This window comes from Canis lupus, chromosome 14, assembly GCF_011100685.1.
Source record: "Canis lupus familiaris isolate Mischka breed German Shepherd chromosome 14, alternate assembly UU_Cfam_GSD_1.0, whole genome shotgun sequence".
NCBI classification, from domain to species: domain Eukaryota; kingdom Metazoa; phylum Chordata; class Mammalia; order Carnivora; family Canidae; genus Canis; species Canis lupus.
In genome coordinates, this window is record NC_049235.1 from 47,873,152 (window position 1) to 47,899,381 (window position 26,230).

General features: G+C 39.2%; 1 protein-coding gene across 6 annotated transcripts in view; it reads right to left on the reverse strand.

Moving 5' to 3' along the window:
- The window catches only part of KIAA0895 (uncharacterized protein KIAA0895 homolog), a 61,584-nt gene that overhangs the window by 29,212 nt on the left and 6,142 nt on the right, over positions 1-26,230 (reverse strand). The window contains exons 1-2 of one of the 6 annotated variants that reach the window (XM_038557339.1): positions 18,444-18,540; positions 8,894-9,588 (exon numbers count right to left, since the gene is read on the reverse strand). In XM_038557339.1, coding sequence (XP_038413267.1) covers positions 8,894-9,588; positions 18,444-18,468 — 720 coding nt within the window. In that variant the 5' untranslated portion in view covers positions 18,469-18,540. Of the gene's footprint in view, positions 1-5,441; positions 5,570-6,789; positions 6,893-8,893; positions 9,589-17,999; positions 18,182-18,443; positions 18,541-26,230 lie in introns of those variants that run through there. The other 5 variants (XM_038557341.1, XM_038557340.1, XM_038557338.1 and 2 more) reach the window with 5 other exon arrangements.

The window sequence follows — 26,230 nt, forward strand, 5'->3', positions numbered from 1 at the left end:
TCTGTGGGCTCCCTCCCCCCACCTTGCTTGTGCTCTCTTGCTTTCTCAAATAAATAAAATTTTTTAAAAAAGAGTTGCATGCTCTATGGGCTGGGCTGGCTGGGCACCCCTAACCATGGGCACTTTTGTTCATTCTGAATCTAGGTCCCTGTCTAACCATTAGACTGACAGAGATGACATATAAATCAACATAATTTAGTAATACTGTTGCAGGTATATATAATATGAGATTATAGAGTAAATAAAAATGGGTACTAGAGGAAATAGAGGGCATTCCAGGCAAAAATAATAGAATCAAAAGCATATACAAGTAAAGAAAGTAAAATACACAGTTCTTAGATTGAAGAGGCATAAGAAGATTCATTTATTTAGGGCCAGTAAGTGCGCTAGATTCTGGGAATAACTGAACTAAATAAAATACACTTTTTATCAAAGAAGTCAGTCTAGTGGTGAAGACAAAAAAAAAAAAAGAAAAAAGAAAAAGAAACTTGTGGATAACAGTGTGATAAATGCCATGATAGATAATTTGCACAAGATGCACAGAGCTGGAAGTATAGAGTTGACTTGAAAATGCAAGCAAGCTCAAAGCAGATCATGAAAGATGAAAGATCTATAGGACGTGCTACAGATTCTAGACTTAATCTTGAATTATAAGGAGCCCTGGCGATCCCTGGGTGGTGCAGCGGTATGGCGCCTACCTTTGGCCCAGGGTGCGATCCTGGAGACCCGGGATCGAATCCCACGTCAGGCTCCCGGTGCATGGAGCCTGCTTCTCCCTCTGCCTGTGTCTCTGCCTCTCTGTGACTATCATAAATAAATAAATAAAAATTAAAAAAAAAAAATAAGGAGCCCTGAAGTTTTTAAGGAAGGCAAACAATATCAGATTTGTATCTTAGAAACAGACACTGATGCAGTACGGAGAGCAGGGGAGACTGAAGTAAATACTTTTGCCAACACGTAGTTCAGTTTTCTATAAAATGGACTGTAGATTATGATCCAATTATAACAAAAGTATTTCAAAAAATTATATTCTACATATGCAGATCCCAGGAAGTAACTAGATATGAGACACTGAATCTAACATCAATGAAGGAACAAGTAAAAGAACACAGTAGGACAAAGATGTCATCTGCAGCTTTCTTCTCCCCACCCTGCTCTCCCCTACTCATGTCTGTATCAGCAGGGCTGGGAATAGTCTGAATACGAAGACGAGTACCAATAATATCAGAAGGTAACTGCTACCAGGAGAAGATACTTATAAAAAGCTTAGTAATGAAGATTCTCCTTTTACCACCTACCAGGAAAAAGCAGCCATTCAAACTATTCTACAGCCAAGACCTTGTTTTCAAAGGCAAATCAACAAAACACTATTTTTTTTTTTTTTTTTTTTTTTAACAAAACACTATTTCAAGGAGTCATCAAGGTCACTTCTTCCAAGGACATACAATCTGATGGGGGTATTTTCCATCTCTGAATATAAGAAAATCTTCCTCTGCTGGTAGGTTAAGAAATGATTCCACTTCTCCAATCTAATATGGACCATACTAAAGTCAATCTTTATTTATTTATTTTTTTAAATAAAGTCAGTCTTTAAAAAAAAAAGTCTTGTAACTTTTGGTTATCTTTGAAAGGTCTGTGATTTGCTAAACAGAAAACTATGTCACAGAAGGAGTGGTCTAATTTAAAAGAGACTTCTCTTTTTTCCTCCCTTTTTTAAGTTTGAACTTGGAGTTTACCAAGACAAAGTTCCTTCAATGTTAGTACAATTAAAACTTAGCCTTAAAGAAATATTACATCAAGACACCCTGCTATCAGTGAAGGCATCTAATTTCGAATTAAGTTGCTTCTATCAAAAAAGAAAAACACCTATCTTACTTTAGAACAGGATGTGACTTTATGTATTTATTTCAATGCATGAGTTTTAATATAAACAATGAATTATCTATTCCATTTATACAAGACATTGTTTTCTGAGGACCACACTTAAAAAGTCTTTATGTTAAGCTAACCAGAGGTCCGAATACAACAAAGCTTATATTCAACAGATCTGGTAAAAGAGAGGTGATGAACTGGCAATCCAAGGGATAAATGTGGCCCACAAACAGGTTTTCTTTGGTCTGAATAGCCTTTGTTTAATTGAATTAGCAGTCAACATTTACTTGAAGACAAGCAATTTACATGTTTCTATGTTAGCATAAAGATATAAAGTATAACGTAAAATTCACATGATTTAAGATGAAACAAATTTGCTCCTGATTTCCTTGATTACTTTCTTTACATTTCTGCTCTTAGGTTACTGTCTTAGAAAAGTTTGAAAAGTATTCTCCTGAGTTGTCGAACTGAACATATCCTGTAGAAAGAACTTCACTGAAATGTCTAATTTTTACATTTTTGTACCTGAAGAAACAAATTTCACTTATTCAGAAAATCAGTTGTGTTTTTGTTTGTTTGAAGCAGGCTCCATGCCCAGCGTGGAGCCCAACATGGAGCCTGGACTCATGACTCAGAGATCAAAACCTGAGCTCAAACAGACTGAGCTACCCAGGAGGCCCTAGAAAACTAGTTTTAACAAACCAACTTATCTGCCGATTATGTTGTGTTAAAGTACTATTACCTGAAATAAAAGAATTTTCAATTAACAAAGCTAGCAGAAACTGAACCTTTCTATTAGTATGTAATGTGGAAGAAGAGCTAAATGTTTTTACAAAATGAATGACATTACTAGATATACAATGTGACATAAAACAGAATCTTGATTTAATTAGCTACAATATTTTTAGACCTCAACTGAGAGATACCTCTGTGTGGTCCTAGAAAATAGTTCTCAGTAATCATTTAGAGTCTATTTCCCTCAATATATATATATGGGAAAATGAAGCTGAAACTGTGCTTCATATTTATAAGAATATGTAGTCTAGGGATAAAAATAAAAATATACTCATTCTACATCATAATGTGCAAGGAAAACTTCAGCCCATCTCTCTTCTACAGAGCAAGACATCTACAAATCAATCCCAAATCAAAGACTATTTTTAAACAAAGGCAATTCTCCAATTTCTTGGTTACATTTAAATGTCTAACAAGCCTCATATATAAAAGACAGTAATTCTTATAAACACCTTAAATCCATTTTGCTATTGATTGAGAGGGTTAGGTATTAAGATATTGTAAAGATTAACAAGCATACATTTATGGAGTACTTTGGTATGTTACAATGGAAAAAAGATGAAGATGTTTTATTGTAGGTTTTTGACATACCAATATTTTGCAAACATATCTGCACATTTCTTCTAGTACCTGCAAGCCTTTAGTATCTGTTCATCTGCACTAACATTCCTCAATACTTAATCCTTCATTCTTTCCTTTCTTTTTTTTAATCCTACATTCTTTCCTAACTACATCTTTTCCTGCAGAGGTTATGATGCAAGATGTCTAGAACTATATCAAAATTCAAAAGCTTTCTTTATAAATCAGTTCAGTGTTTTATTTTTACTTAGATGTTTGATTTTAAGTATCACTGCTTTCTACAATCTCCATTTCATACCACAGTTTGTGGCTTTTTCTATTATTGTGTTTATTACTTACTACTGACCCTAATGAACTACCCATGGCTGGTGTAGCACTGACCCAGCAGTAAAGCAAAGGTGGCTGCTTTCATGAGAATTATTCAATAGAGAGCAGAAAATCTCTTTCTAGTTTAGCTAATTCATGTAAGTGTTTCTTTCCATTAACATGGGTTAATAAAAACTAACTATTGCAGCGTGTGGGTGGCACAGTCGATTGAGCATCTGACTCTTGGTGTCTGCTCAGGTCATGGTCTCAGGCTCATGAGATGGAGCCCTCCTTTGGGCTCCACGCTGGAATCTACTTGGATTTTCTCTCTTCCTCTGCCCCTCCTCCCATGCTGTCTCTCCCTTTCTCTAATAAATAAATAAATCTTTTTCTTTTAAACTATCTTTACAAAGAGTTACTTTGAAAAATATAAATTCTTAGGAATAGGAAAACACTGGATACACTATCTCATTGTAGAAGGAATTTTTGAAAACTATTTTCAATTATTTTGTTTCTTGTAATTGCTTACGTAATTTTAACACTTGTAATTCTGGATTGTGTGTACTCCGTGTGAAATAGAAAGAAAAAAATGAAATGCAATATTTAGGATAGTAATAAAAGAGAAAAGGAATATATTGTGGGAGCTTTAATGGTAGGGATGTTTCTGTTTTGTTCCCTTGCAGAGTCACGGGGGCAAGGAGAGAGAAATCTACTGCCTATAATGTGGATAGTCTTTCTGGGGAGCCCTTGTATTTGCTTCTTTTAAATATTTACTCAATTTATAGACTAGGAGCCCAGTTTTGACCTTGCCATTCATCCCAAGGCACTAATTACCAGTGTACTAAGTTGAGACTGAAGCCATAATTGAAAGATGCCCTTATAGATACTTTTGTTTTACAGCTTCCAAAAAACAGTAACTATCACTATTTCATAGGTATATTATAGAAGGCAAAAAAAGATCTTCAATGTCCCTATAATAACCTCATGCCAGAGGCACAGATTCTTGTCAGCAAAATGATAAGATCTTTTCATCTAGTACCATTTAGGTACAGGTGGTGGCATCAGGGTTAGAAAAACCAGCCTAAAACCATGCTGTGAAACAGTGGTATGCTGGAGCCCCATCATATTGGCTTGTGAGAACTGACTGAATTTTTATTATTTGCAAGCCAGGTGATGTTACATTGCTTGAAATAGGTCGTGGTGGAAGCATTCATATTTATGTCATGGCCACTGAGAGCTAGTTTGCCAACAGGCCATTGTGTAAATAACAGAAGTAACTGGAACAGATTCCTGGTTCTGTAATTTACTATATGTGAGCACAGGAAAAGTTACGTCATTTCTCTAGATCGATTTTTTTCAACTGGTAAAATTAGAAGTGCTCCATCTCATGTGAGGAACTAAAGATGAAAATAAGGATAAACTACTAAGCAAACAGACTCTAACAAGCAAATATTAAGTACTCTATCAATGCTAGTACTAATTTGTCACACACTGATAGTTATATTACTTTGTCCTGAAATTTCAAAGCAACTTTAATGGAATACAGAGGAGCAAGGGTCCTAAAACAAACAAACAAACAAAAAAGGCAGGGTCAGCTATTTCATAATAATTATATGAAGAACAAATGTGCTTTTTTGTTCACTCTTCCCCAGCTACCCTCAATACAAAATTTCTAACTCAGCATACACTTAATTTACTTGACCTTCTGTATAAGGGATCACAGAACTAAAAAGTATTAGAGAAGTATTATGATGCCAAAGAGCCCCATGTTTATGGTAAATATTAACCCTATTATACAAATGTAGGGCCCAGACTCAATTTGTGAACAGTATCCCCTAGAACTGCATAATACAATGGCCCTTTAACAAAAGCTATAGAAGCCACCAGACCTTGCAATCGATCAGGAATCTCAAACAAATAGCAAGTACAACAGCCCAAACAGATGTTTTACTTGAGGTCAGAATTTTTTCTTCTTTTCTAAATTCTTAGTGTAAATAAATGCCTTTAAGAGATCAACCTAAGCCCACTACTCCCCATTTCTTACAATCCAGTAAAGTCTGAAGGAAACCAGAAGCAAGCTTCCAAGAATCCTCTCTGAATGAAGTCACAAAGGATACAATTAATTTCTCCAGCAACTGAATTCTAAGAGTCACCGCCATGTAAAGAGTGGTCTACCAAGGAAACTTATTAAGGTTTTTATTGGGGGCTGGTACATAAGCACCCCTATGCCTAACATGTTCCAAAATTCAACACTCCCAAAAGGAAAAGAGATGTTCAATGTAGGCACTGTCTGCACAGTTTAGGCATAGCAAGCTACTCTTATCATTTACGTAAAGCTTTATTTCAGGGTAGGAAACCGTTTACCAGTCAAGTTCCCAGATACCAGGCAAAGGTTAATCTTGCAAGCAGAACTTTTTAAGTCAGCAGTCTCCAGCCTGCTCTGTCAATTCCATTTGCACGCACACGCCTACCTTTAATCTTCCCTGACAGCCAGAGGGTAGACTTGTCCCAAGGTCTTTACCCAACACCCCAAAGCCTTCCTTGTCTCATACAAAAGCTCCCCATTTACCCACCACTAATTTTACCCACTGCTCCAGTTTTATTAACAGGTAAGAAAATAATTCAAAACCTTTATCTTATCTAGCCAAACAAAAGTTGACTTATTTTCCCAATGTTATTAAATACCACTCTACGGATCAGAACTTCTAGTTAGCATGAGCTAGCCTGGATCTACACTGAGATATGATTCCAGCCTGAAGGTAGAAAACAAATCACTTAAGCTGTCGCTGGCTCTATCATGTAAATATATAATTTCCATTTGACTGCTGGAAATACTGAAAATAGTTCAAGGACTTTTATTACCACCCTGAAGACTCTTCCTCTCATCTCTCACTACCAATCTTATTCAACAAAGTACAGAGTGCAAAGCCAAGTGGATCTGGTATCTAGGTTTCCTGGGGTAGTCAGCCCAGGAAGCAGGACACAAAGTGCACCAGCTGTCAGTTTTCCCGCATAAGGGTGCCATTAAAGATCCACTTCCGACCCACTGGTGAGGATGCCTCTGACCCTTAACAGCTTTCAGCATTCTCTTATCCCAGCTGCCTCCAGTCCCCAGGAAGCACTGCACTCTTTCCTGCAAAGGTCCAGAGCCACAGAAATCTGATATTCTGAGTTTCTGTCAAGTTTAAACACACTAACAGGTTGAGGAGCTGTCAGCAAGGGGCCAGCAGGCTTCACCTGGAGTTATATTCAAGTGCTATAGCCCATGTTAGATTCCATGAACCACCTCAAAGGCCTTGTCTCCTGGGGAACCTAATGCCTAGATGACAAAAACCTGAATTCTGGAACTCCTTGACATTGATGGGACAATCAACTGGGAATGACCAGAGCTTGATTACTACTTTGGTTCTACTCTGAGAGACTTATCTGCACAAGGAAAGTTTTACATTGTTCTGCTCAACTGTGCATTTTAGAGGACCATGGTCACTCTCCGACAGCAGTGTAGACTACCCGCCACCAAAGGATTTAGATCTTGACACTAGGAAGATGATCTGCTAGAGGCTGACAAGGCTTTGAGGGTGGAGGCCAGAGACCAATGGGCAACTTAGTTACCCTGGCCTCTTTGTGCAGCATGTTTCTGAATCCCGAGATTAGCTCTGAAACTATGGTTTTACTTCACACCTGGGGAAGGGAAAGATGTATGACATCATGTCATAATTCAGTCAGATGCTGAATGTAATTTAAGTATATCTTATGGAGGTTTTATTCTAGTGAATCCCTTTCATTTGATTTAAACAGTATACAAAGCATTTGTTGGGAGCATTCTCCCAAATGGTGAAGTACAGCCAGCTACAATTGCTGGTGCTCTATACTCAAAGCAATCCAAGTATGTAAAAAACCTAATAGACTGTATAGCCACAAGCCAAGCAGGGTCAATTCTCAGTCTGTAGCTGCTCATGCTTCCTAATTGTCTTCCAGGGAAATGAGAGAACATTCATTTTGATCTAATGATGGGAAATTCCTTCCCAAATCGTAGGGATTAGGGTAGGATACCAAATGCCTAGATGACAAAAAGAATATTGGTAAGTAAATCTCAACCATCTCTTTTAGTACTAATGGGTGGAAAAAGCAAAGAACATTTTTATAATTATCATACATTTTAAATGAGTGAAAGCCCTATTCAATTTTCAAAAAAAAAAAAAAAAAAAAGACTGCCAAAACAGGTATAAAAACAATAGTTGACCTTTTTATCAGTGTTTAGCACAATCTCAGCACATTTAAATGAAAAGTGAATACCCATTAAAAATCCAGAGAAGCAGATGAGGTTTCTTCTAACAAAGGAAAATAAACAGCAAAAGTAAAATTATTGTAATCCTAAAATGAGCTTTACATCATAATGGCTTCAAAAGACTGATCAGATTCTGTATCATTTGTAACAACAAAAAATCTGCTAGTCACAGGTTGAAGAAACTGTATTGTAGCAAAAATGCTAAAATAGGGCACACACTACAGGCAAATGGAACCATGCAGTTTTACCTAGCCTACAAACAGATTTCAATCGCTCACAAAGCCAAGTTGAACCTCATGTATTAAATAAAAATGTGCAGAAAGTTAACAAGATATAGTCTACCTTTATGATTTCAACACTATGCCCTTCAGCCAATTTCTCAATATTTTTAGTGGATTTCAAAGTCTATTAAGCCTGTAACACACAAAACTATGTGCTAAGTGTCTAAATTGAGCAACTTGGAAAGTGTTCAAATCACTCACATCATGATTTGCTAACACTGAAAATAATTTTTAAAACTCCATTATTTTCTTTAAATGAGTGAGCTATTTATTTGATGATAAACAATTTCAATAAAGCATTATAAAGTTCATGGGCAAGTATCAAGCCTAGCTCTCCAAAATGCCTATGAAGCCTAAGTAAGGTGGGAATGTAAAAAAAGGGAACGAAAGATTATAGGATCCATCTAAGGGATATTCAAAATCAAACAGAAAACACAGACACAGTGTAAGCTACATAAAACACCTGTCTATCAATTGGCTAATGGGCTACAGGTATGTATCTCCCAAAGGAAAGCCTGGAACCAGAATCTGAAGCTTTTTTTACAAATATAGTTGTTTCCTGTCACATAGATCCTGACTAGTGCAAAGTAGTTTACAAACAGGCTATGGCACTCACCTGGAGATTTCCTATCACATATTTACATGTTCAGGAAGGAAGTTAACTATAAAACATAAATAACTGAAATACGTTTTAAAGTCTTTTTTTATAAGATTGTAAATAATTGCTTTAGTTACATAAAAATGAAATATCACTACTGAAGTAGTGTTTTACCTGTTTAAGAAATCGGTCAGATGCATTGCTGTGTTTGGCTAACACACTTGGCAGAGATGGGTTTGCATATTCAAACTGAGGATTGTAGGTATAGTCAGACTTGAAGAATCTCAGTTTCTCTTTCTCCAAGTTGGTGGGCTTTATAGCAGTCAGTATACAAAATTTCTTCCCAGAAAAGTCATCTCCTTTTTCAAAACTTCTAGACAATTGAGGCTGCAGCTTTGGCTTTGGCAGAGAAGAGAAATGGCGTCGCTTTACCTTGTTTTTGGGTTTAGGTGGCAGTACTATGCTGCTTCCTGTAACAGAGATATCATGTGTAAACTTTATAGGACTCGACACTGAACTAGTGACAAAAACACCAGGCTGCCTTTCCAGGCAGTACCAAGTACCACTGCTCATCACAGGCACTGGGGCTTTCATCTTGCGAAGATCTTTACTACGAGAAGAACTAGGAGATTTGCTGGGTTTTCTACATCTTTTGGAGTAGGTGGAGGAAGACTGTTTTTGTGAATGATGCTTTTTTTCCTCTTTGCTCTGTAGTAGGACATTGTAACTACTGGTTCCAGTTGTGAAAATGTCCTTCAGTATTCCAGAAGATAAATGTGAAATGCTTCTTTTGCTGTCAATGATCAATGACTCTTCTGCATTTAGAACAGACTTCTTAGCAAGTTCTTGCTCAGGCCAGTGAAGCTTTTCTGTGTTAATAAACAAAATCAAAACAAAAGAAATAACAAAGATACCAGATGAAGCAAACTGCTTATTATACAAAAGGTATTCTGCAGGTTCTGTAAACTTTATAAATTTTGCAACAATCTTTAAAAAGACATTTTAAATATTAAAAAATGTTACTAAACTTTGGTCATGCTAGACATTGTCACTTCTATATAAGCATATATATGATGAATTATCTATAAAAATAATCCTCAGCTTCATACCATTTAGATGATCAAAGTTTAATATTGATATGAGATAATACACATACATAATTTGAATACTCAACTCTACCAAAGAATATGCTTTCACAGAAAGGATACAATTTTCAATAGTATTACCAATACCAAAGTAAAATCCAAGGCATTTTCAAATCCAACACAATCTTGAAATTGGGTGCTATAAAGATAGCGAGCAGTAAGAGAAGAACACTGCCTATTTACCACAAAAATAATTTTTAAAATTAAATAAATCATATGTGTATGTTAAAACATATTTTAGTAATGTCACTCGATTGGTTGATTTAAAGAGGTACAAATCACTTAGTATACTGATGCTCGTGCACTACTTTAAAGCTGTGTTGACTTGCATTCTTTCATTCCACAAATACATGGAATACTACTAATTAGGTACATGGCTTTGAGAAGCATCTTTATAAGTCCATTGTTTTGGCTTTAACCAGCTTCTAATCTGGCTCTGGAAGCAAGGCAGTCCTATGAAGATTTGAATAATAATACAAGGTAGCATAAGTTGAAATGTGAAAAACAGAAAATACATCAATAACCTAGGGATCAGAGAAGAAAGCAATGTGAAGAGAAATAGGTGAGATTGTAGCTAGACCTTTAAGAACTTTCAGATTTAAGTCTAAACTGACAAAGTGAGTTTGTCTTAAACCCTACTCATTAGAACTAGGTTCCAGCTCAAGTCCTGTCTACAAATCTGACTTCTGGCCAGGTCTGCTTATAAACCTTTCCTAAGTACTTTCTGCAAATGATATATGATTCTTTCAACCAGTTCTTTTTTCCAAGTCTCATGGACCCTTATGGCTCTAGCCCCCAATCTTTGACTCCTATTATTAAAGGATTTTCAATGCTAGTGGACTTGCACAGATGCCTGCCTAGAAACTATTTATTTTATTTCAAATTTTTGAAGACTTTATTCACATATATCTGTCATTCACTCATTTAAGACTAGACACTCAGGGATCCTTTCTATAATAAGCAGAAATAAATAATAATAATAATAATAATAACATATCAATTATTGACACATGTGAGTTTGGGATTTCACAGAAAACTGTACATGTTATATCACTTAATTCTCAGAAATGTTAATTTGCTCAAGGTTATATGACAGAGTAATGAATTGCAAACTGTTTTGAATGGATGTGTATGTGATTATAGAGTCCATGCTTATTGTCCTTTATATGGCCATTCAATTATCAACAGATATTTAATATTATGTCTGTAGAGCAGCACTGCCTCTTTTCTTCCTCTGTACAGAACATAGAACCTAATAAGACATGGTACTCTAAATAGCTGATATACTTACTAAGACAGGTATCAGAACTGTTTAATCATCTCTTCCTTTCCCACATCTAGCATGGATCTGATAGACATTCAATAAATGTACACTGAATGAATGAATGAATGAATGAATGGCAGGACCCTAAACATGTCACTCTCCAACCATTGTGGATAAACAGGTTATTTGTAGTTCTGGGACCATTCTACAGTTCTAAATCACTGCAGAAGTATAAATAAAACAGGGAAAACCCTGAACCAATGGTTCTAAACCAGAAGCAATGGTGCTCCCCAGGGGACACATGGCACTGTCTGGAGACATTCTGATTGTTACGAGGGAGGGTATTACTGGCATCTTGTGGGTAGAGGCCAAGGATGATGCTAAATATCTTTTAATGCACAGGACTCCGACAACAAAAATATCTATCCTAAAATAGTGCTATGATAATGAAATCCTGCCCTAAACATAAGTTGTTAAAGCTTAGAAGTTGTAGGGTTTAGGATAAAGACCTGGTAAAGTACCAGGTCAAAAATGGATAATAATCCAAATATGTAAGGTACTTAAAAGTCCTTCCAGTTAACATTTTCTAGGCCAAGATGTGAAATTTGCATTTTGGTGTCTTAAAGATAAAAGCGTAAATTTGCAGGGGCTAAATGTTTACTACACGTATAAGCTGAGAGGCAAGAGCTAGACTGCACAGGTTAATGTTGAAGGCTGACTACACAAAGAAGCCATTCAATAAATGGGAAAAAAACAAACAGCCAAAAATAAACAGAACAAACAAAACTTTCATTATGGGCCAGTAGGTCTCAGTTCTTCAGGGGTTTCAGACTTAAGTGTTGCCAACTGATAGTTCACATTGGGCAGGCTGGGCAAACACAGGCTAAGGAACATCAGAACCCAGGCTGTAGCCCAACGCCCATGAACAATGTCAGTCTCCCTAAAAAAAAAATATATAACTTTACGAGACAAGAGGTCATTAGGAAAGACAGACTGAAGTGGACACTAAAAGGGAAAGAACAAGAAAACTGAGATAAGACTAAGAGCATCACAAACTTGGAAAAGTCATGTGAGGAGAAGGCACAGCCAGGAAGGTAAAGGGAGGTAATTAGGTTCTTTCTCATTTAGTCTTCATAATAAAAAGGGAGAAAGTTACACCAAATTAAAATCAGTGAATAAAACTATGCTAAAGAATTCCTAATTTTGATGGCTTATTACATGTATGTTGATTTTTTTTTTAAAGATTTTATTTATTTATTCATGAGAGACACAGAGAGACAGACAGAGAGAGAGAGAGAGAGAGAGAGAGAGAGAGAGGGGCAGAGACACAGGCAGAGGGAGAAGCAGGCTCCACGCAGGGAGCCTGATGCGGGACTTGATCCCGGGTCTCCAGGACCATGCCCTGGGCCGAAGGCAGGCACCAAACCGCCGAGCCATCCAGGCTGCCCATGTTGATTTTTTTTTTAATGAATATTCAGTGTAAAAATGCTTTCTTTGGTTCCTAAGACTTAGTGGCTCTATGACCACAAAGCCCAACTCAAGAGTTCTTTTTTCGCCATAAAGCATCAGTGACCTCTAAATTCAGAATTCTGTTCCACCTCAAACAACCTATACACTTCAGGATACTTAACAAAAGTCTTGAACCACCTGCCTAAGCCCTTGATGGGGAGTGGGAAATGGAAGAGAGGTGACAGTGTGTGTAGGACAGACCCTTTTCCCCCAGGAGTCATAGCATTTCAGCTCTCTTGCTAATTATCTACCTGAGAGGTTTAGCATCAGTCCTTTTTAAGCTCCTTCTGCTGATGAGTAAGGTTTGGGAGTGCCAATAGTGTATTTATTTTAAAAAACACCAATCCTGCCAAATGCTGATCTCCCATGAAGCATGTGAAAGTGGGACTCAAGTTCATAAAAGGTGATCAAATAACTCATACAAGATGAATATAAATTAAGAGTCACACCGATCTTGCTGCAGTTGCATTAAAATGTACTATTAGACAACCTAAAGTGTTGTTCTTTTATCATTTTAACTATTCTTTAAGAAAAAGTAACTTTTAAACATGCATAAAAACATAATAAAAGACCAATAAAAAGATTTCATTGAAAAACATACTATTATTCTTTTTCCTGGAAAATCAAAATTTGTTAAAAACATATGCAGGCTTCTTTGGGGGAAGTGTACTCATGTTCTTCAGAAAAGGAATAAGGTAATTGATTCTACTTTCATATATTAAAAGTCACTACGTAATGTGACATTTTAGCCATCAGCAATGTACTTCACTATAACCTTAAACAAAAATAACTTGATCAAAGAAATCATTCACCCCAACTGGATCACCCTTATTGGGGGGGAGGGGAAATAATATTAAAATGGATACTCACTATATTCACAAGTAGGTGAATATACTGAAATTACCAACACAATGAAAGCTTAATTTGTATCTAGAACAGGAGAAAAGGATACCAGGATTCCTGGCTACTATTCCCAGCTCTTTCAATGACCTCTCTGTAATATTAGTCTAATCATTAAACCCATCAGTGCCTCATGTTCCTCATCTAAAGGAATGGGAAAGAGACAGACTCACTCAACTTTGTTTTTCACAACTGTGAAGAGATTAAGTAATTATGAGGTCTCTGTCTGAAAGGAAGATTAGATCACCAGAAACAAAGCCTGGTGGAAAATACCATTCAGCCAATTTTGACCCACAAAATGGCAATTTCATACAGTTCACTAATATTTATAAAACCTGAGAACCTGGCATAATTTTACATAACAAGAGGACAGGTTGCATTACAAACAGAAGGAAAAGCAAAACAATATAGTTCCTGAACAAAATAAATACTTTATCAAGTAGTTCATCACTTAAAATTGAAATGATATAACATCAACAGCAGAAAAAATAAATTGTGGTAATTTGTATAACAGAATGCTATATTGCAATGAAAAAGCAGCTGAAGTTGCAAGAAACAATACAAATGAATATCAGAGAATACTGCATAAACAAAGCCAGATCAAAAGAGTACATATCATACAATTCATTTTTATGTAGTTCAAAAACAGGCAAATCTAATTCATGGTATTAGAAATCAGAATAGTGGTTATCACTGAGGGATGGGTTATAACCTAGGAAGAGTCACCAGGGTACTGGGTGCTAGAAATGTTCTATATCTTCTTCTAGGCAGTAGTTACATATGCACAAATTCATTGGGCTACGCTTTTAAGACTTGTGAACTCTACTGAATATAAGTTACACCTTAATCTTTTAAATGGTGTATGAAAAAATCAGTATCTTTGAAAACATATTTATGGCCCAATTTGTCTGCATTATAACAAGTAACCTACTAAATTTAACATCTTTAAATTCAACGGAATCCAATATAGTTTCTCAATTTTAAGTTAAAGGGGGGGAGGGGGAGGGAGAAGGGGGGGGGGAGAGAGAGAGAGAGAGAGATGAAAAGGCACTGTTCATATCATTCAGGAATGGAGAAAATCAACTTCAGGACTCCCAAAAGTGTCCCAGTCCCAGTTAGGAGCACTTCAGTGTTACTCAGCTAGTAACAATGATTCTTTAGATCTTGACACTGTCATGGTTTGTGTTGTTATTTTACAGTTAGAAATATACAGGGTATTCTATAATGCCAGGAAGTAATGGTTCTGGTACAGGAAATCACTTTGCACACCATCTGAAACAGTGAACATGCCAGAAAACAAACTTCCCCAGGGCTTTCTACTTAGGATGAAGACAAAACTCCTAACCATGGCATATGGAGTCACTCATGGTCAGGTCGCTTGCACCATGTTCCCCTTAATCAGTCTACTCTTTCATTCTGTCATGCCCTTTCATTCTGTCAATCCCTCACTCTCACCTTTCTCCCTCCAGACACTCTTCCTATATTGTCCCTATGTTTGGAGAGCCCTTCCTACCCGTGTTAAATGAATTCCCACTCACCCTTCAGTTCAAATGTCACTTGTTCAGGAAACCTTCCCTGGAGGGTTCTTTGAAGCACCTGTCACAGTTGCAGCTCTACATTTGTATGATGGCTCCCTCCAATACTGAAATTCTAAGTCTCATTACGGCATACACCTGTGTATGTTTTTGCTCACTCATGCCTTGCTTATGAAAGGATGGCCAGAGAGGTAGCCAAGGGAAGGTACTATTTGAGAGGAAAGAAAGGATACAAGACTTGAATGCCTGAAGGTTGAGAAAAAAAAATCATACCAGGATGGCATTAAAAAAGTGAAACAGGGGGATCCCTGGGTGGCGCAGAGGTTTAGCGCCTGCCTTTGGCCCAGGGCACGATCCTGGAGACCCGGGATCGAATCCCATGTCGGGCTCCCGGTGCATGGAGCCTGCTTCTCCCTCTGCCTATGTCTCTGCCTCTCTCTCTCTCTCTGTGACTATCATAATAAATAAAAATTTAAAAAAAAAAAAAAAGTGAAACAGGATCCCTGGTGGCGCAGCGGTTTAGCGCCTGCCTTGGCCCAGGCGCGATCCTGGAGACCCGTGATCGAATCCCACGTCGGGCTCCCGGTGCATGGAGCCTGCTTCTCCCTCTGCCTATGTCTCTGCCTCTCTCTCTTCTCTCTCTGTGACTATCATAAATAAATAAAAAGTAAAAAAAAAAAAAAAAAGTAAAAAAAAAAAAAAAAAGTGAAACAGGGATCCCTGGGTGGCGCAGTGGTTTAGCGCCTGCCTTTGGCCCAGGGCACGATCCTGGAGACCCGGGATCGAATCCCACGTCGGGCTCCCGGTGCATGGAGCCTGCTTCTCCCTCTGCCTGTGTCTCTGCCTCTCTCTCTCTCTCTCTCTGTGTGACTATCATAAATAAATAAAAATTTAAAAAAAAGATTAAAAATAAACTTTTAAAAAAAAAAGGTGAAACAACTAGTGATGTTGAAGACAAGTTTTAATGGCAGGTGCCTACGGCTGGCTATAAGACAAACAGGAGCTGGGTGCCTAAGTGTATTCATCCCATATGGCCAAACAGTAGCCTTAAGAAGACTTTGGTCTCCAGTATTTTTAAACATTTGCTTTTGTTACAAAGGAGCTTCATTTTCAGATGATCCATCAATCACTTATCATTAATCACTTATGTCCCATACAAAATATGGGCAGTAGGAAATCAAAAATTAACATAATCCTATATGGCTTCTGACAGCTTTGTTACTCACTGAATGAGCTAAATGTCTTCTATTTTGCAAATTTTATAATCAAGTAGAATATGATCTTTCCAGGCAAAACTTATTTACAGCTTGCCTGTGATAAAAAAAAACAAAACAAAAAAAACCACCTAGAGCAAACTATCAGATAATATACCCCTGATGTTAAATGAAATGTTCATGTTGAACTTTGTGGCTTAAGTCAATATACAGTCATTGTAATAGCGCAGTGGTTGAAAACATGGGCTTTGGAAGGGAACTGCTCCAGTCTGAATCTTGGCTGTTTAGTAGCAGCTGTGACCTTGAATGAGTTAACTTCTTTGTGCTGTAGTTTCCTTATCTGTAAATGGGGTAATACTACTACACATTTCATAGTACTGGTGTGAAGACTGAATGTGTTAAAATATGTTAAGTGCTGCGAACAGTGCAGAGTTGAAGTGATTTTTGCCACTAAATTACAGAAATTGAATTGAGGCAGAGCAATGAGTCTAGTATTTCATAAAGCACCTCTCCTTAATCTACCAACTCTGCCTACTGAAAAGCAGGCGACCCCATTTCTACTGCTGGACTGAATGGTCAAGATACCTTTTTTTTTTTTTTTTTTAAGATTTTATTTGTTTATTCCTGAGAGACACAGAGAAAGAGAGAGGAGAGAGAGAGGCAGAGACACAGGCAGAGGGAGAAGCAGGCTCCATGCAGGGAGCCTGATGTGGGGACTCGATCCTGAGTCTCCGGATCACGCCCTGGGCCGAAGGTGGTGCTAAGCTGCTGAGACACCTGGGCTGCCTGGGGACCTACTTTCTAATACCATTATTGTCATAATCGTATTCTCTTTCTGCAATGATTGCTTTACTTTGGGGAAATTACTTTAATTGACATTATTTCTGAATAGTTGTCTAAAAACCTTCACTTTGTTTTTCTCCAAGGCAGTGGTTTTCAAATGGGAAGGGGAGTAATTTTGCCCTCTAGGCAACACCTGACAATGTCTGGGACATCTTTGGTGATCACAACTGTATATGGAGGAGGAGGGGGGGGGCTCCTGTCATCTAGTGAGTAGAGACCAGGGATGCTAGTTAAGCATTCGACAATGCACAGGGCAGCCCCCCTCACTGCAAAGAACTGTCCATTAATTCAATGTTAATAGTGCCAAAGCTGAGAGGCCCTGCCTGCCCGCAAACAAAAAGAAGGTACGGTACTTTTAAGGAACTTTTCAAAATTCTGGTTGTGTTTCGGGATGAAAAAGTAGTGTCTGCATCAAATTACACTCTTAAAAACTCTAATGCTGATTTAGGTTTGCTTCTTAGATCTTGAGTCCTGCGCTTCCTGTCAACGTAAATAACGACGAGATAAATCAAAGCACAGGATCAGCTCCACATTCTAGAATACCCAACATGAAATAAAATAGTGTAAAATCGAGACCACAAGCGTTTTCATTGGAAAGGAATCCAGTTGCAGGATTTAAATACGAATAGGAAAGGAATGGTCTGGTACTGCGATGCCAGATGGTAAAAACCAAATAAACAAATAAAAATTAAAAAAAAAATAAATGTGACACCGTCTGTGGGGTCGGGCACTTCCTCTGATCCATCACTCGGGTGGTGGTCATCGCGGTCCTGGGCTACCGCGAGCCCCGTCTGCAGAAATGTCACAGGGATTAGAGGCGGGGACAGGGGCCAAGGAGGGAAGCCTCCAGGTGTGTAAGATGATATTTACATGGCTTAGCGTCCATACTTTGTTTTCTTTTCCTTTTCAGGTAATACAAGGCCAGCGAACTTCCTGAGCTGGCGTCTGACCGCCTCGCTCAGCCGCACAGCACCACCCTGGAAGGCACCCGCTGATAAGGCCAACCGCGGGGTCCCGCCAAAGCACCGGGAGATCCGGGCCTGCCGCTTCGCTCCTCTCAGCGGGGGTCCTCGGGAACCTTCTAGAAACCCAGCCGCCCCCGCTACGCGCCGCTCCCCGCCGGCTGTGGCAGGAGCTGCGGGGGGCGCGTCCACGGCCCCGCGGGTCCCACGGCACGTGCTGGCCCACGGCAGGCGACCGGGGGACGGGGCCTTCCCGGCGTGCCCTCCGCGCACCCCGGCCCCGCGCCCGCACCCCGGCCCCGCGCCCGCCCCGCCCGCCCCGCCGCCCGGGGGCCGCCTGCCCCGCACTCACCCGTCACGCGAATGGACTCCAGCATCGTCCCGCCGAGGCCGCGGGCGCGGGCCCGGGGCGAGCCGGCCGCACCGCCTCTAGCTCCCGGCCCGGGCCTCGCGGGGGGCCGCGGCGGCAGGCGGCGCTCGGCCCCGGGGGCAGGCGGAGGCGCGGCACGGCGGACCTGGACGCTCGGACGCCGCCGAGGGACGCGCCGCGGCTCGACCCGGTGCAGCGGCGCTAAAAACGCGCGGCCGCCGTGACGTCGCCGCTCCCCCGTTGCTAGGCAACGCCCCGCGCCGTCCGCGAGCGCGGCGCTTCCCGGGGCCCGCGTGCCGCTGGGGGCGCTAGCGCGCCGGCGGCCGGGCTCGCGGGAAGGCGGGCGGGGGCGAGGGAAACTACAACTCCCGGCATGCACAGCGCAGGCCCGCGAGAGGCCGCCTGGGTCTCGGGCCGCAGGTGCGGGCGCGCTTGCACTGGGTGGGCGCCTGTGCCCCGCTCCAGAGGGCTTAGCGCCGCGGGAGCTTCAGGGGACAGAGGTGCAGTGACAGGACGGCTCCAGCGGTGCATTGCAAAGCCGATCTCCTCCGCCCTTTGTTGGACCGTGTTAACGAGCATCTTCATTATCGTGGGAAGCTCGGACACATTCACCTGTCGAGCGTCCTGGCATGAGGATGCTAGCTTGACGTGGCGGGATGTTGTCTTCCGGTGTGTTACCCCGCGGGAGATGTAGACTCTACAGCAATCCGGCATTTTTGGGGAGCCTGACGTGTGCAAGGTTCCGAGACGGCCCGGAGGAGGGCAGAAGGCAAGCCCCGCGGAGCTCACAGGCTAGCATGACCCCGAGCTGCCGCTGGCGCCGTCAGATCCCCGAGCCACATTTTCTCTTTAGCCTCCCTCAAGGTTGACACAGGACACAGAAATGGTTGAGATGCGTCATCAAACTCAGGGGCAAAAGTCATGTATGTCAACATCATAATCTAGGAATGACAGAAAATGTGTGAGAATTGGTGACTTTTTGATCAATTAGGAGGGAACAGCGGAAATTTAACTTTATCACGAATAGTAGATAACCTCACATATTCTGTCTGAAAATCCTCCGAGTAGTATCTTCAAAGTATACCCAGAATCCGGCCACTGCTGTCACCGCTGCCAGCGCTCCGGTTCAAGCCACCAGCACCTCTTGGGTTACAGCCGGGGCCTAAATGCTCTCCGTGTTTCCAGCCTCGCCCTCTTCGCTTTGTCCTCAAAGCTCCGTGGCCAGTGTGATCCCGCTCGGTCGGGTGTCACTCTTCCGTGCAGAACCCTTCAACGGCTTCCCCTCTTCCCTCTGAGGTCCTTTATGACCTAGCTTCCTGTCGCCTCTGATCTCATCTCCAGACAGACTGGCCGCCTCGGTCTTCTCAACTATGCGAAGCCCTGTTTCGCCTCAAGGCCTTTGTGAACCTGGGGTTTCTCCTGCCTGGAATGCTTTTCCCTCAGCCAAAGGACTAAGCTGCTTCACCTCTTTCAGGACTTAAATCCAAACCTCACTTCTCAGTGAGGCCTTTCCTGGCCTCCCACTCAATTTAAAATTCTACTTCCGGGATCCCTGGGTGGCGCAGCGGTTTGGCGCCTGCCTTTGGCCCAGGGTGCGATCCTGGAGACGCGGGATCGAATCCCACGTCAGGCTCCCGGTGCATGGAGCCTGCTTCTCCCTCTGCCTGTGTCTCTGCCTCTCTCTCTCTCTCTCTGTGACTATCATAAATAAATAAAATAAAATCTTTAAAAAAAATAAAATAAAATAAAATTCTACTTCTTTCACAGGCTCCCTACCCTACTTCTGTTTTATTTTTTCCCCTTGGTACTGAACATTAATTTATCATATATTTTACTGATTTATCTTTATTCCCTCCATCCTTAGAATAAAATTTCCATAAGTGCAGTGATTTTTTGCTTGTTCACTGCTATTTTCCCAACATTTAAAATAGTGCCTGGAAAAAAAATAAATAAATAATATAAATAAATAAAATAGTGCCTGGTACAAAGTAGGTACTCAATAAATATTTGTAAATTAATGAATATGTAGACAAAAGAAGTATGCATTTTCAATGAATACTCAATCCTTGCATTCATAAGGACAGTTATTCCTGCAATATATGTCCTAAGGAAAAGAAGGCTAAAAATGAACCTTTCATACCTATCTTATATAACTAAAACTCTGAGACCTGCTTTCCAAATTTGCTATAAAAATGCATCTATCACCACTGCAAATTTCTAGTTTTTAAAGTCACTGCAATTTAAGAAGTTATTACTCAAAAAAATAGACTCCTAAAAAATGTTTGAGTCATATATTCAGCATATATGTAAAGAATTTACTCTAAATGCTTTTACTAAAGCATGTTTAATCATATTGTCCCATTTTCATTACATTCTAAAGAAATCAATATTTATATAAAGGCATTGGGCTTCGTGCTTTTAGAGAGCATTATAAAACGTGACACTGTCCTCGAGAAACTTACTGACTGGCTAGTGTGACACACATGCACACTAAAGTTATAAAAGGACATGCCCTAAAGGTACACCTCTCTCTCCAACATTCCATTAAACTTAAGAATTCCAAATATACACAATTTAAGCTCCTATAGTTATATGCACCTAGAACAGTATTTAATTCTTTTAAAATTATTTTTATGTTCACCCTACCAATATTTCCCTGTGGATAATTTTGATTTCTAAATATCTTTAGTGATAAGTGTTATTAAAGGTGCATATCAATTTAATCAAAGCATTTTGAAAAGATATTCTTGGTGTACTGTTAGGCATTGAAGTACTCTTGCTAACAAATTTGTGAATACAAAGAGTTTATCTAATTTCTTACAAAACTAGTACTGTTATCAGCTCCTTTTACCATTCCTGCCTATGCAATTATTCATCCTCATCAAGCTTTGTGCATCTGCTTTGTTAATTATTGATTTGTGCTATGCCTGCTTAGTATTTCCATTGGGTACAGCATCTGCAGCTGTCCACTTGGCTGCTTTTGAGTCAGCATTGTTTTTACATATCCACCAGAACAATGAACAATTCCATCTTTCTGAGAAACTTTTCTTTATATCGTTTCTATATAAATCATTAATATTGAGACAAAAGAACTGATGGGATTATCAGTTGCTACTCCATTTTCAAAGCATGGACTGCAAAATAAAGTTAAGAATTTATTAAAACTGACTCTAATAATTTATTTTTATCTTTAAGGATGCACCTCCCCTCTTCTTAAAGTTTTACTAAACTTAGGTTTCCAACAGTAGCCAAGGATGTCATTGTAGTTATCCTACTATAATGTCATACTTCATTTTACTTTTATAGTCATTTCACATACACTACCAACATTATATTGTGGATCATTTTGATCACTGAATATCTTTAATGATGACTTCCATTCAATTTTAGTTAAGAAAAATGTTAGAAAAATAGGAATTTTAATAGAAATTCTTTTTTGTGTGGTGGGATTGTTATGGAAAAAGAAGTTATATTTTTCTTATCAGTAACTTTAGTTTAACTCATATGTTAATCTGTATGTCTCATGTATATGCTACATAGTAAACTATTCATAATCCATGGTGGAGTTAATGAAAAAAAGTTGCAACATCTCTGTAATAAGAGGGGATAATTTTTGTTTTTATTTTAGAAAACAGATTGACATCTCCTTTTTAAAGACTTAAATTAACATTTGATCATTTACTTACAATTCATAAGTAGTGCTAGTGGAAAGACAGATAATACAATATTCCACCTTCTATAGAAAAGTTTGATATTGAAGCGTGACCGTATACTGACCAGGTATACATTATGCTTGAAACTGAGAAAAAGTTTAATTTCTTAAGAAGTTATCTCAGTAACTAAAAGGAATTAGAACATTAAAATAATATTTATTCCCTTAAATTTTAGATAAAAGAGTTAAAAAGAAGGGGAAGAGGAGAAGATTCTAGAAAACACTTTTGACTTTTCTTCCTGTTTATTGGAAGCAATTTATAACATTCTACGTCGTTGAAAATATATGCTTCGATGAAAATTAATCTGCAGCAGTCTGCCATTATAGAAGAACAGAGCAACTCTAATTGCAACACCCCATTCTAACAAACATTAACAGAAGCCTTAGGGCAAGCTGTAAACAATGTTCCTTTGCTCAAAAAAGAAAAAAAAAAAAACTCCAAGGAATAGTTGGTTTCTGTGGCTTTTAAAAAATTTTTTGAGTGACATTTGAATGCTTTTAGGATGTCTGTATTGAGAGAATGGAATGTTTTCAGTATGTCTTTTTCAGGAGAATGAAAAGCATTAAGTGGGAGACAAATCAAAGATTGCTTTGTGAAACCTCCTTTGTCTTATCACCTCAATGAAAATAGAACAGCACAAAAATCCTGAGAAATGCTGATTTTTTTGATAAGATGTTTTGTTGTAAATGATTGGGGGGGTGGAAGGATATTTTTTAACCAGACAAAAAAATTGCCTATCTTAATTATATTTTGAAAAAACGAAGACATGCACTAGTTTACTCCTTCCACAGATATTTAAGTGCCTTGTATATACAAGAAAAAAAAGTGATGAAAAAGACATGATACCTACCCTCAGAGAATTTACTGATAGTGCATATATACATATGTAAACATGATTTACACACATCAACCAATCTTTGAGTGTACATCAAGGCTGCTGTGGTGAGAGTTCCAGTTCTCCTGGAACATATGTTACAGTAGGAGAAACAAACAAGAATCAAGGTAACTAATGTGCAATTATAGATACAGATAGGTGCTATGAAGACAGTAAACCAAGGAATTACAGTAGATGGTGACTTATTTTTTTCTTAAGATTTTTTTTTATTCATGAGAGACACAGGGAGAGAGGCAGAGACATAGGCAGAGGGAGAAGCAAGCTCCCTGTGGGGAGCCCAATGTGAGACTCCATCCCAGGATCACTCCCTGAGTCAAAGGCAGACACTCAACCACTGAACCACCCAGGTGTCCCTAGATGGTGACTTATTAATAGTGGAGTCCAGAAAGGCTTTTGTGAGGAAGAGACTTTTGAGTTGAGATCTGAAGGATGAGAGTCAACCACAGTAAATTTGGTGGGGGGTTCGATGGGGTGGGGGAGCCAAGCATTCTAGGTAGATGGGATTATAAATGCAAAAGCCCTGAGATGGCAATGATCTTGACATGATCCTGGGACTAATAAAGGTCAGCATGTTTGGAGTCCAGTGAGCTGGGGGAAGTGGTAGGAGAAAATATCTCAGAGGCAAGCAGGGGCCAGTGAAAGGAATTTGGACTTTATTCGAAATGCAATCAGAAGCCACTGGTTGATTTTAAACAGGGCAGTGACATAATATGGCTTATTTGTTTTTAAAGATTGTATTGACTGTTCTGAGGACCATGGATAGATAAGAGGGTGAGAACGGAAGTGGGGAAACCAGATAGGAGACTTATAGTGGGCCAAATGAGAGTGACAATGGGTTGGAGTGGAATGAGAGCTATAGAGAGAAAGAAGTAGAAGACCCAGCATATAGATAGATAGATAGATAGATAGATAGATAGATAGATAGATAGATATAGATATATATATATAGAGAGAGGAGAGAGTTGATCAGTAGGTTGAATATGAGGGGAGGAGAGGAAGAAGGAATTGAATATGTCTCCCAGGTTTTGGCTTGAGGAACTGAGTGAATAGTAGTAGTATGCATGGAGATGAAGATGAGGGAAAAACAGGTTGAATGGGGAATTCCATTTTGGTTATGTTAAGTTTGATGTCCCAGTTAGAAGTCCATATCAAGATTTCAAATAGGTTGGCTGGATATTAGAGTTCAGAGTTCAGGGAAGAGATTATGCTAAAAAATAAATCTGGGAGCCATCAGTATAGGGTCAGTATTTTTAAGTCATTGGGACTGATGAAACCACCCAGGGAGTTGCAGAGGTAGATAGGAGAACTCAGAGTAGAATTTAGAGTTCTTAAGTGATTTAGTTGTGGAGCAGAGGAAGAGGAGCCAATAAAGTTCTTTTTTCAAATATACATATATATACATACACAGATGCAGAGTACCATATACATGTATATATATATAGTTATGTATATATGTGTATACATGTATTTTTTCTGACCTGTTTAAGATTAGCTGGCAGACATGATACCCTTTTATCCCTAAATACTTTAGATTATGTATATGTATAAATACATGTGTGTGTGTACATGTACAGAGAGAGAGAGAGGGAAGGAGAACAAATGTACAGAGAGAGAGAGGGAATGAGAACAAAGCAAATGTAGTAAAATGTTAATATATTAAGAATCTGATTGAAAGGCATCCTGAGATTCTTTTTTTCTATGTGTATATGAATAAAACTGTTGCAACTTTTAAGTCTGAAATTATATCAAAATAAAGTGATGCAAATTGAGAACTAAAGTAGAAAATGAACTAGGTGGGGAACCTTGTAAGACATGATATTCAGCTGGCCTAATATAGATATCCAAAGGTGCTGTGAGGGCAATTCAGTGGCAAGATCAAAGTGAGAAAGTCATGGATGTAGCAGAGCATGGTATATTCAGGAAATAGCAAATGCTTGAGAGTTTTCTATTCTTTGAGCACTTTCCTTGGCTTTAAACATTAAGCAAAGTGAGCAGTAAACTCATTTGCAGAGAGTAAGAGAGTAGGATGGGAAACTGATAATTTGAAAGGAATTCAAATGGGTAAGAAAGAAAGGATTCCAAAGCAACATGAAACATCTAGTTAGGATAAATTTGAAATGGAAGTGGCTCAATGCTCAGCAAGCCAAGAAAAGTAGAAAAAACAGAAGATTAGAAATTGGCAAGATAAATGCAGCAAGGACAAGGGCCCAAGGAAAATGGTACTGAAATAGTTTCTCTTGGGGCCTGGCTGGGTAGGGAATAGGTAAGACATAAAGGAGCCTGGGCAGTGTTTGGGGGAGAGACCTGGAAAGGGTCAATCACAGGTTCTGAAAAAGACTAGTCATCATCTTTTTCCTCATGTACTATTTTAAAGGGCTGAATCAGGTGATCCTTACCAGCTCTTTTTTTTTAAACTCCCTTTTCTCTTAGCATCCTTTTCACAATAGACTGAACTACTTAGCACATGACTTCATAGAAAAAAGCAAGGTGGGAGTTCAGGGCTAATTCAGAGCACAGGTTATAGCATTTTTCATTTGACCAAAAGTTAGGATAAGGAGAACGGACTGAAGTTTAGGGTTAGGGGGGCTTGTGGGTTTAGCAAGAGCGAGCAGCAGTGGAGAAGAGGTAAAGATTTGAGATTACAATCAGGATTCCAGTTTTTGGGTTTGAAATCTTAGAGATAGAGCACTTACAAGTGTTGACTAGCAGCCAAGTATGGCCATACCTGTGATGGCTAAGCAGAAGAGAGGAGGGGGTCAGTCAGTTTGGAAGGTTTGAGGAATGGTGAGGTCAGAGACTGCAGTCTCTGAGAGTTCATCAGCAAACATTTCTCGGTGGCCTATTACATGTCAGGCATGAATGGTGCCAAGGAAGACCAGGATGGTGTCTGATTGTGAGAAGCAAGGAAGTGAGGAGTGAAAGTGGATGTCACAAATGCCAAAATTTGGAAGCATTAATGAGAGAGTAGAACCATGGTCTAAAAGTACCACGTGAAGAGAAATTTTTGATGTGTTTGGAAGATGAAGTTCATGACATATAAATGGAAGACAATGAATCTTCTTCTGGCATCAAATTTAAGATTTTATTTTTGATATCCATTAGAGAGACTTTATATTTAAGAAATATTGGCTTCTTGGGACGCCTGGGTGGCCCAGTGGTTG